A 12446-nucleotide genomic window follows, 5' to 3' on the forward strand; every position below is an offset into this window, starting at 1 on the left:
TGGCTCCTGAATTTGACAAGTAGATTTGGTCTTGTCTGATCAGTTACCGTTATATCATAACGATAAATATCTAAAATGTTTATTACCCTGTGAATCAATAGAATAACACTATTATTGGATAGCGCTGGCTCATGAATATTCTTTTAGGGTTCCTATTTTCAGCAGGTGCGATGTGTTTGGCATTGTACTTTAGTAATTCTTACGATCAGAATTGATTTAGGAAGCATAGAAAATTATAGCTTATTCATGTCTGAGTGCTTTTCTCATTAATATAGTTTATCCATAAAGTCTGAAGTTACATGCAAGATATAACTTCAATGGTGTCTAGGTGGTGTTATTGGAATTGAGGTGTAGTCACGGTTTGACAACGCTTAAACGTGTTCTTTTATTGGTAGCCCAGTTCATTTGTTACCTATGTGTGTGGTAATTGGCAGTTACAAAAGGCGTTCGTTGATATATTAGTGCGTAGCGAAGCCTGTAATTGCTGCCTTGGTGTTAACACATATGTGTGTAGAAATCTCCACCAATTACAGCCACATGTCCAGCAGAGCCTGGATAAGTCTGACTAGGTATATTGTTGGGGTTGTAGCATTAGTCGGCTTTGTTGTAGGAAGACAATTCTACCTAATTATAAGAGTCTTGTAGGCATGACAAGACTCTAACATCGAGTTGAGTTTACCAGGACGAATATGGACAAACCTGCATTTTTATGTTTGTTGATTAGAGGCTTGTCAAACCAGTTTTAAACTCGCGTATTGGTCTTAAGTGGGTATTTTTTCTAGCAATATTTATGCCAGTATATCATATTATAATATTAATTTTAAAGAAACATTACGGAATACCTTTAAAATACGATACCGTTAGAGGAATTTGGAAATAAAACTATGTGTGCAATCTTGTCAAGTAAAATTCAAAATTTTATTTTAAGGACTGCGTTTATCATTGGGCTACCAATGTGGTCCACTCTGTGTGTATGGCACAAATTTCTCGTAAATAAATGCTGAAGCTTTAAGAAATCTTGAACAGGAGATTCGACTTTTAAATTATTGGAATGAACATTTACTCCACACAAGCATTCATTACATGACTTTTTTTAATTGAAAAATAGTAATTTCTTCAAGTCAAAATTCAAGAGTCAAAGATATGTATTGCATGTAAGGCCTCCGGCCCATATACAAGAGAGTTACAAATAAGTAGTTTACATATTTGGATATATACTCATATTTAACAATTTGTTTCTGAGGGAAATTGCATTTTTAACATATATGGCCAGTTTTAATACGACAGCATCATCTTTTGAAGAAAGAAGAGAAATAAAAGCAGGTACAGGATAATTTGACAGATAGCGTTCTGGTATAAACTTTCTTCTTAGGTCACAATAATAAGGACAGACAAAAGTAAAATAAATTTCACTTTCTATAGCAGAATGACATAATGGGCACAGCCTCTTTGACTTTTCAGTGGACATTTTTCTTCCTTCGTTTATCATGAGATCTAACAATCCGAGCCTAAATTGAATAAAGAGACGTCAAAGTCAATATGTATCATTTTCGAAAAGTCGTTTCGGGGCCAAATACGGAATAGGCTCCATACCTTAAATGCCGATTCTAATATGAGACTTGAATGAATTCTTCCGTTAATCACCGCTGTACTGTTCGATCTTTTGTACCTACTATATTCCAGTTCCGATAGTCGCAGTTGATACTGCTTTAGAAACGTGAAAAACCAAACGCAACACATATACCCCCTTTGAGTGCTGACCTTGATAATTCAGAGTTGCTTTGCTGAGTGTGTGGCACTTAGCAGACGATTTGTGTACGACTGATAAAATCACGCAGGCGAAAAGCCGACGTTGTACATAACGATGATGCAGACGCACAAGCGCCGTGCAAAGAGTCACGTCCCGACACAATACTGGGAAGTTGTTACTCCGATCACCTGGACCCCCTGTAAACACAGACACGAAAGCGTTTCACTTATGATTAAAATCTTGTTATATGTTGTTTGATATATCAATATTGTTGTTTTCTCACATATAGCTCTAAACAGAAAGGAGGTCGTTGTCGTTATCTGAGTTGTTCCTCGAAAATCCCACTCAGCTGTTAATGAGATTGCATCGGAATTCGTAACAGCACAAACGAGACTATCACCATTATTTTGATTAATAAGTTGTCAGTAGTGAATCGGGTTTGTTCAGATTTATTCTTAACACCGCTTTAAATAACTCATGGAAGATCTTCCTGAAATCAACTGACGTACGATCACGTAGGTAGACCGAACAGCTGTTGTATTTCTCTCCAGAGAACAATATTAGGTTTTCACGCGTTGCTTCATCAGCAAATGGTTAAAATGGCATCAGTTTCAAAAACGTACACCTGTACAGTGTTTACAGGTGTACCTGAATGGAAGCCGAAAAACGTCTCAAATTACAAAAAGGAACAGTTGAAAAGAAACCGAAAGAAGCCAATGGTGGCGTGAGTGATTCCTGCTGTTCTTGCATAATCTTGGCCATATATGTTTTTTCTTCATATATTTATTCTATTTTGGCGTAGCTAACGGGGCAGTTGTGAGTTCTTTTCATGGGTAGAACATTGGTACATGATAAATAACAACTGCACATCCATGTGACTGGCATTTGTCTGCATCTGACGATTTATGACTCAAACAGCACTGTTTCGGTGCTCAACATCATTCCGACAACCTTACTTTTATTTTGTGTTTCACGCAACATTGGTCGGATTGTCGATCAGAAATAGGACTTAAACGATTGATGTCATGGCCCTTTGCCAGTAGAGGCTGGTAAATACGTCATCGGTTCAAAGGGACGTAAGTGTGAGATTATATCACAGGTGGGAAAGGTTCGAATTTGGGTTGGAGGGAATCAATGATAGAAAATTTCGTTCAGAATTAAAACATGGATGGTGTGAACTTGAATCCACGTTTGGGAAATGCTTGAAAAGCTGATTAAGTTAATACTTCAGACACATTTTCGCAAACATGTTGCGATCAAAACCTGATGCTAAACTTACATGCGTCAACAGAGGTTGCTGTGTGTTTGGCAATTATTGCAATTAGCTACGGGATGAGTGACGTAAAGGTTATATCACACGTGTCTCGTGATATTTGACGTCTGAGAAGCATTAGTATGCCACAGCGGCTGAACCACCAGATAATGGGTAAATAGAGTGTTCTGTAAAAGAGCCTTTTATGTTATTTTGATCCCGTGGACACCCGTTTTAGCCATGAGCAAAATGCATAATGTACTCAATTTCGATTTTGCGATTGACCTGGTGTTACATGGTGTCTACAGATGAGTTTCCATAAAACGCGTCTAGAGCCAGCCCAGATAATTGACTGTACTTCTTGTACATTTTCATTAGCTGATTATACTGTGATACGCAACTTTAGTCATGTAAGAGAGACGTATAACGTAACATTAAACTACGTTTAACAAAAATGTACACCAACCGAGAATGGAAATGCATAATGTGACATGTAGACTTGTAGGAGTGTTGACTCAAGTCACTCACCCAATCTCAAAACTGTAGCCACGGCGTACATACATGAAGCAACGGCAGACACGTGGCAGCAACGCTTGCTCGCACATACATAATTTATTACACGCATATTATACATGGAACACTTTGGGGCACATGTGGGCACATGTTGGCCCATGTGGCACAGTCGTCAAAGGCACCACAATCAGCTGGGCACAGTTGTGTCCCTTACATTATGCGTGCCAGAAACATGATCGTGGTTTCTAATCTCGAAGATTCGGTCTGATTGTGTGTCTAGGTTTGTCAGCGAACTCATGCTTGTGAGTTTCACCAAAGTGATAAATATCTGAGACTTCAGGACTTTCTCAAACAGCAAGGTGACACGCTGTGTCAAAACTTACATACTCTTCAAAGCCGTGTTAAACCAACTAACTCACTTTACATTTACGTAAGTATATGACACATCTATGAAAGACGAAGTCAACTTCTTCAAGGAGATATCCGGAACCTGTATACAAATGCTTCAGCACTGAAGACGCCATGTGTTGGTCGAAGGCGTTAACTGTCTTAGTCTGATCTACTAGATACTTTCACCATGTGGATAGGGTCATTAGGTAAAACCATAAAACCTTCATCGTAGCATTTGTCCACATTTACCAGCTTTGAAACACACTGCATGGCAATGTATTTGACATGCTGAGGTTGATCCATTTGTTATTTATTCCAGTGATGAAAGTATTTAGTAGTCATATTCTACATATGTCTGAAACATCCTTTTTGCAAATGCTAGGCTAACTGCTGCCATATTTCAACATCGCAGGTGTGAATGCCACAATAGATTCACTCAGAAGAGTATTGTTGTCCATTTTGCCATGATGATGTATATAAGAAGATATGTAATGAAGATTATCAATGCACAATATGAAAGTTGAAACTGTAGTCTCTTAAATCAAAGAAACAAAAGACTAATAATAGTATGTAAATGCGTCATTGCTATACACGTAGTTAATAGAATTGAGTTACTTTGCAATCAAATTTCTTTTTCAAGCTTTTGTCTCTCGTAAAATTGGATACAATATCAACCTCCTCAATTACATTGCAACACACAGTAATGTGTTTGTGTCCTTGACTTTGAAACCTGCTTGGAATCTGTAGCTCTAATGTACATGCAGATGTAGATGTTTACGTCAAACCTCATGACTGTATTGATTTCCAAATGGGGAAGCAATTATTGTTTCTTTAAAGTCTTAACCGCGGCCTTTTGTGGTATGGTAACCGCATAGGGCTTGTGATATTATATGATAAACCTTTAACATTAAAGTCCATCGATTCTATCCCAACTTTCAAGGAAATCTCAAACAACCTAGGAACATTGTGTTATATATTTAGTACAGAAAAGCCCTGATGTGGAGGCCGTTTTGTAAGCAGCTTGCTAGTGCAATGTCAGTTTGTCTCCTGTGTAGATTTTACATCAAGTCGTTGCAGATTTGCAAGCCACTGCATTAGTAGCCTGCTGTTTATCATTTTAGACTGGCTTAATTGATCGCCTATTGATTCCTGTTTTCGTTTGCGTATTTGGATCTTTTTGGCGAGGAAGTAAACTGATAAATCACAATAAATGTGTTCCATATTAAGGGTCTCTTGATCGTTGAATCCGGTAGTGATTGTCGAAGATAACCATCTCCTCTGTAGCCAAAATGGCATCGGTGTAGGTTGTGGTGTGTGAGTGTCAGAGCGTTTGAAGTTTGAGGCTACTTTAAACGCCGTATATCAAGATGATACGTCGCATTACGTGAGCAGAAAACAACATCGATCATGATATTATTACAGCCCCCGACCGTATTATTCCTAAATCTCGTCATGAATGAAATATACTACAAACCTTTGTTGGATAATTTACACATTGTTTGAAGAAATCGTGACTAATGAGTATAATACACTCTTCAAAAAATAAAACGCGCAGGTAGCATGTAGTTCATTTAACCTGACTACACAAAAAATCCGGTATATACATTGAATATGTTATTGGAAAATATTAATATTCGACAAACGGTGCGTCAAAACGTAGCCATTGTCGATTTGGAATGTCTTAAACGGCATTGTTTTCACACTTATTCAAAAATGTCATGGAGAAAAAATGTTAAGCAAAATGCACGTGCCAGTTATGGCATTTGTAACTCGTGGTAGTGGCTATAAAAAGGCAAGCATATGTCAATAATTTGTCATTCAATTGTCAACATTTTTTAAGTTCGAAATTGCCCAGACTCAGCGCTGCCGATCGGAACATCGCCATAGGACGTATCCAAAGAGGGGAATCGCAGTCCTCTGTTGCACGCCACTTCAACGTCAACCACAGCACCATTTGCCGTCTTTGTGACCGATACACACAGTTCAATTCCACTGCAGACCGTCCAAAACCCGGGCGACCAAGAGTTACCACCCCTGCACAGGACCGCTACATTCGACTGCTCCACCTACGTCATCGCAATGCCACAGCTACGGAGACTGCAGAACGCATCCCTGGTTTGAGGAGGATATCGGACCAGACTGTCAGGAACCATCTTCGCGAGGCAAAAATCCGACCCAGAAGACCAGTTATTGTCCCTGTTTTGCAACAGATACATCGACAGCGATCCTTGCGTTGGTGCCACACCTTACAGCCTTGGACTTTGAGAAACTGGAGACGAGTGTGCTTTAATTAGCGATGAATTACGATTTCTTCTTCACCGGCGAGATGGAAGACAACGTGTTTATCGTCGTCGAATTCGTACACTTATCCAGTGTGCCGAGGAGATGCAGAGCCGTCATTGCTGCCCGGGGCGGTCACACGAGATACTGAGTTCTGCGCAACCTTGTGGCATCATGTGACATGACAATGAACAGTTTTCAGTGCCATTGTACAACGACAAACAACATATGACTATCGAGCTCCAAAATGCCATATTTGTATCTATGAAATAAAATTAAATATATCGACTTTATTAGGTACAATACATTTACTAAAAATCTATATGTGCCTTTCTTTTTTTGAAGAGTGTATGTTTTACTCAGATGGATTCAATTTCAAAACCGGTCCTCAGTTAGATTCGTACAACTGCCTCACTGAAAAGACTATTGATGAGGCCATGGGAAAGCAGTCTTTCAAAGTAAAAATACTGTTTTTTCTTACATGATTCACTGAACTGTTTGTCGAGCATATCGATTCCATGATGCCATTACTGTAATGTTCATTAGTGTCGGAATATGTTTCAAACGATGATTCTCTTTTATTCTCTTGCGATTCTTATCGATTCAGTGAAACTCGTTTATCTTTCTTTGATTCTTTAGGACCTGATGTTTCAAAGATGACCTTAAATGCTATTAATCATGTATGGGACTTTGATTCAAAGGGACCTTTGTTACATTTTATTATTTATTTATTTGTTTAATGATGATAATAATATATAATGGTATGCTGATGATGATATGACCGTCTGAACGTTCGACGCGTGCGAAATTGTAGGATCTAGATATATCCTAATATAATTTGAAGTATTTAAACGTATACTTGATACAATATATCCGTAATATGGGTATAAGGTATTCATGATGATCATTGGTTTTACGAACTAGAACTAATAAATTGTATGTCTAATGCGAAATATTCTGTAAGCATTACTTGATAAGCTTTCAATATCTGTCAGAGGATATATTTCAAATTTGTTCAATGGTCAGTCAAGGTAGTGGAGGGTCAGTATTTCGATCCCACTGTATAAAACACGTTATAACCCTGCTTTACTCTCAGCACTAAGGGGACAAACAGGGACTGGCCGTCTCTGGGTATTTTATGTTTGAGTCAGGTATCATTTAGTATATCAGTGGGTAGCACCATAAAACCGGCAAAGTCTGGCCAAGTACCAGTAGCCCGTCACACACATGCATGCTAGCCGTTTTATGATTGCAATAATCTTGAACGAGACTAAAACCCAAATGTCGTCCAACCCTTTAACAAATTTGTGCATCATTCCATGTCTCCTCACTTTTGACCCAAATTTATACATGTCTTGTTTCCTTATATATGCTGACAACTATCATGATAATACAACAATATGTTTCCTTCAGGTGTCCTGGGATCAAGGGGAAGATAACCCAAATGTCAGGATGAACGAGGACCCCGCTTCCGCAGACAACGATGGGGCTATGGACGGCGTAAATGCGTCATATCTATATCTGCTCCAGCACGAAGTCAACATGGCCGCCATGACGACCCGAGTCCTGCGTGACAACGGAAGTACAGATCCCGGAAGTGACAACATTACCCAACTCATCATGACAACAATGGCAACAGCGCCGACTTTTGACGAAGTCAGCATGACAAAGACAATTGTGTATTGGGCTATGTTTGTCATGTCCTTCGTCGGAAATGTGGCCACATTGATTCAGATGTACCGAATGAGACGACGAAAGTCAACAATCAATACATTAATAGTGAACCTTGCGATAGCGGATTTATTTGTGACGTTTTTCTGCATCGCGGGGGAGGCTGTTTGGGCGGCAACTGTACAATGGTATGCGGGTAATGTGATGTGCAAGTTTGTTAAATACATGCAGGTGTTTGGGCTCTACCTCTCCACCTATATAACCGTGGCTATAGGCCTTGACAGGTGTGTGGCCATCCTGGATCCTATGAGAAGGAACGGGGCAACCGTCAGAGTAAGGGTGATGATTCTCCTCGCATGGATATTCAGTGCCTTATTCAGCGTGCCTCAGGTAAGAGCATAGTGAATGACTGAATTTTATCTATTACAACACCGGCTTGTTATATGTTATGAACCGAAGGGGTTTATTTTATGGAAGAAAATAAATCGTCCCATGAACTGCTTGAAAAACATTATTCTTCTTCAGACTGTTTGGAAACAAAGAAACAAAAATACAACATTGTTGCACGTTGCTTTAAAGATATATATTAGGCTAGTAGCTTTAAGAAAAAATATCTGCTTTAGCAGATAAAGCTGAACAAATATTTAGTCTCCATACAAAATCCAGCCGAGATTATACCAACTCGTACCTGTTCCATATGAATAGTAAGCTACAGATTTGAAATATTATGATTGCACATAGAGGGTGTTTCCCCATCAAATCAGAAGCTAGTTTCTTGTGCAATGATGACTTTAAAGAGCACATTTGTAGTACGTTAAATATAGAATTTGAATGAAGTTCAAATAAGTTGTTTGTTTATGTCTCCAATTGAAATTTGCATATCGTCCAGAACTGTCCGAAGACATATGTCCATAATCATGAGGTGGCAGAAATCAGCTAACATGGTTATAGTTGAAACTGGTGCACGGTGACAAAGACAAAACAAAAGAGGATTATTTTATACCCGGACTTTATCGAGGACTCTATATTATTGCGAAAAACGCTGTTATCTACGCCCCCTGTTGGCTGTTGACTAATCAAATCTAAGCACGATATTCCATTGCTGGATCAAATTCAGGGTTTGCTGCGGGTTGTCAAGGCGGATTGTCAAGCATAAACTGAAGAGCAAAAAAAACTACACCTTTCACTTCATTTCATCATATGTTTGATTTTCAGATGGAAGTATATTAAGTTGGTAATATTATATCCAAGACATGAACTTCCTGGCGCTCGGTCAGCACTCAAAGTATACTTCTCCATGGTTATATTGATTGTCATGAGTTACTGTCAAATAGAAATAATCAAATTAAACAACAGTTCTTTAAATTTTCAATATAATAAAAACTTGGCATACTTTCTTGTGCCCTTCACTGTTTTAATAATACGTTCTGTTTATGTGGCATTACCCCCACCTCCATTCGTAATTAGTTAGAAAAGAACCCACTTGACCCAAATTGCCGTATGCATATTGATTATGCATAATTCATTACAGGAAGTGATGTAAAGCGCGACAATACGATCGATTATTAATTAACTATCGTGATAACAACGCGGACCATGCTAATTGAGACCTAATCACTCAGGCATGACCACAAGAGTGAAACGAAAATGGACATTCTATTTCGGACGTTCAGTGAAACATACTTTTAGTCAATTATACTTGGAAAAACTATAAACTACGCTGTTCGTACATTCTTGGTTTTGATCATTAATATTTATGAATACATTGCTGTATACTAATATTATGTTTTGTATAACATGAAAAACCTTGAGTGAAATATAATAATGTGTCTGCACATTTCTTAGCGTCCGTTATCAAAAAGAACAAAACACTTCCCTACTGTCTGTAGAATGTACGTCAGTGCCGCTTTTATCAACGTAAACATGTTATCTAATAACGACGCTAACACCTAGCAGTAAACAGTGTTACACTGTCTCTTATTAAATTATCAATGCAACGACAAGGGGAGGAAAGAGGAGTTTCAACACAACACATCTGGTCTTGAAAGTGTTCGTCTAATCACTACATTTCGTTCATATAAACCTTTCTACTCAGTTTATAACAGCTGTCTGAAGGCAACCAGGAACTAGTTCACCTTCAGGAATCTTTTGCTCGCGCATGTGACAACTCCCAGGATGACCAGAAAGTACAAGCTCTAGTGCGCCAAAGGCATTCGCTCTCTGAAACTCAATCACATTTTCTAACCGCGAAATTAACCGTCTCTGTTGTAGGTTTTCGCTGCCAATAACATGCCAAACCATCTTGTTTGCGCTTTATCCTACCACGCTTGTGGCATTCACCTCTCAAGAAACTTACGAGTATGTTAAACATGAAGAAAACATTTGTCGTTTTAAGTCTTCTGGCATTATAACTATTGCCTTGCATTTTACATTACGTTATACTATTGGTGAATGTTTAGACAAACGTTCCTCGTCTCAATGGCGAGAAGATTCTATTTGTGTCTTGCTTTTCTTGTTGCCACAAAAAAATGAAATTTAGAAATGCCCTTCTATTTTCATCCATTGTGGCTTGTACTTTTCACACAGCTGCAAGATTGCAAGGCCTTGCAAAAGGGGACGGAATAAAGATTGAAACATTGCTCAGCTTGAGATTGAGTTACCTAATATGTCTTAAGTCCATATCTTCGATTAAACAATACAAAAGTGTTTGTCATAATCCTTATTCTACCATAAATGGGGAAATTACTCGAATCTAATTGGTTAATCAGAGATACCAAAGCACAACAACTACCTCTGATAAAACCAGCCGATTTGACGTCCGCATCACCTCTTAAGCCAATATTCATAGAAAAGTTCATTGTGCAAGAACATTTAAGGTAAGCGTCACAGTGGCAATACCTGTTGGGCAGAAAACACGACATGATTCGACCAAGAGAGTGTATTTTAGGAACCACAGAGAGCTTGGCTCTTTTAAATATAGCCGACTGTGAAGTAATATTTTCTGCGTCACAATGAGCGATGGGACGTCATTATAGTGAGGTGGGGAACTAACCATTGCCAGGTTTGTTTGATTTTCTCTTGCGTGGCCAAGTCAACTTGGCCTACGATGTTGCCGTGCTACACATTTTGAATGCTGGTACGTTGTTTGAGCATATATGTCACCAAACTTTGCTTAATGGCTATTATCGATGTTTCCTTATCATTGGTCATTGGACTCAACCCTTGACGCTACCAGTCAGCTACCACCAAAGAGTTTGAGCTTAACTTTTTCATAGAAATGACAAACGATACTGTGTCTTCAATGCCGAGCAAGTTTACCTGTAGATTTAACGCTCTCGACTTAAGACTTTCTGTTCAATTTGGCGTGTTATATATATATATATATATATATATATATATTATATATATATATATATATATATATATATATATATATATATATATATATATATATATATATATATATATTTAATACGGAGGTACATTACCTATATATATATAAGGGTAACGTACCTCCACATTAAAAACACAATATCTTTCCTTCTAATTAACTACTGATAGTTACTGATGAATTGTAACAGTACTATCAACCTTTGAATTTACCTTGAAACCTTAAGACATGTCAATACCTCTTTCTTATTGGATTCTAAGGGTCCATCCTAACCCGTGCAAATGAGATTAATTTAATGCTGGCTTCAGCAAATGAATCAACAAATTCTTGTCTTAGACATTAACGTTACTCCTTTTTCTGTCGAGGAGGGATTTGAGTGGAAATTAATAATTTATGGATTTTGCAATCCCAGAAACGAACCAAAATTTAAGTCATTATCATCCGAAATTTGGGGATTGGACATTTAGGCATGAAGTAGGCTTCCCAACGACACCAACTGTGCTCCCCTCCTTGCTCTCTCTGCCCCCCCCCCCCCCCCCCCCCCCCCCCCCCCTCTTTTTTTAGGTATGCATATGAATCGGACCTTTTGCTGGTATTAGCAACATCAAAACACAGGAGCTTCAACAACAAAAATAACCTTTATGAACATCGCTAGTCTCAGGTTCAATAATGATAAAAAGGCCAATGCCATGCAATAGATTTATCCACCTGAACGGGAAAAAGAACCCAGTGAGAACGCCTCCTCTGTTTCACATTTAGACCTGTGCATAAACATTCATTAAACTGACAACCAACTATTCACTATTCACGACAAGTCGGTATGACAAGAGGGATGAGTTCTGCTTTCCAATAGTCTGCTTTTCCTTTATGTCGAGCAATATAATAACTCCAGGACGGGTGTGACGAGTTACTGCGGTGGGGCAGGAAAAGCTAACCATTTGGCGAATACCTGGTTTCATATCCTTATTATACACTCGAAATCGCAAAATAGACTTTGCTTGAAGCAGAGAATTCTTTTGTGTAAGGAGGTGTCATGTCTGGTTTATTTTTTTATGTACCGGAATCGTGCAAGTGGCTGCCAACCGTTCATATTGCGCAAGTGCCCCCTGTGCACATCGAAACTACATTTTATTTTAAAATATTGGATCGTCCTTAGAATACATGGCGCCACGCTTTTACAAATCGTTTCACCGGAGTTA

General features: G+C 38.5%; 1 protein-coding gene across 3 annotated transcripts in view; it reads left to right on the plus strand.

The window, feature by feature from the left end:
* The window catches only part of LOC124136696 (gonadotropin-releasing hormone receptor-like), a 92839-nt gene that overhangs the window by 23093 nt on the left and 57300 nt on the right, over positions 1-12446 (plus strand). For all 3 annotated transcript variants that reach the window (XM_046502693.2, XM_046502691.2, XM_046502692.2), the window contains exon 2: positions 7599-8246. In XM_046502693.2, the coding sequence (XP_046358649.1) occupies positions 7638-8246 (609 nt within the window). In that variant the 5' untranslated portion in view covers positions 7599-7637. The remainder of the gene's footprint in view (positions 1-7598; positions 8247-12446) is intronic.

This window comes from Haliotis rufescens, unplaced genomic scaffold (genome assembly GCF_023055435.1).
Source record: "Haliotis rufescens isolate VD_foot unplaced genomic scaffold, xgHalRufe1.0.p SCAF_1, whole genome shotgun sequence".
NCBI classification, from domain to species: domain Eukaryota; kingdom Metazoa; phylum Mollusca; class Gastropoda; order Lepetellida; family Haliotidae; genus Haliotis; species Haliotis rufescens.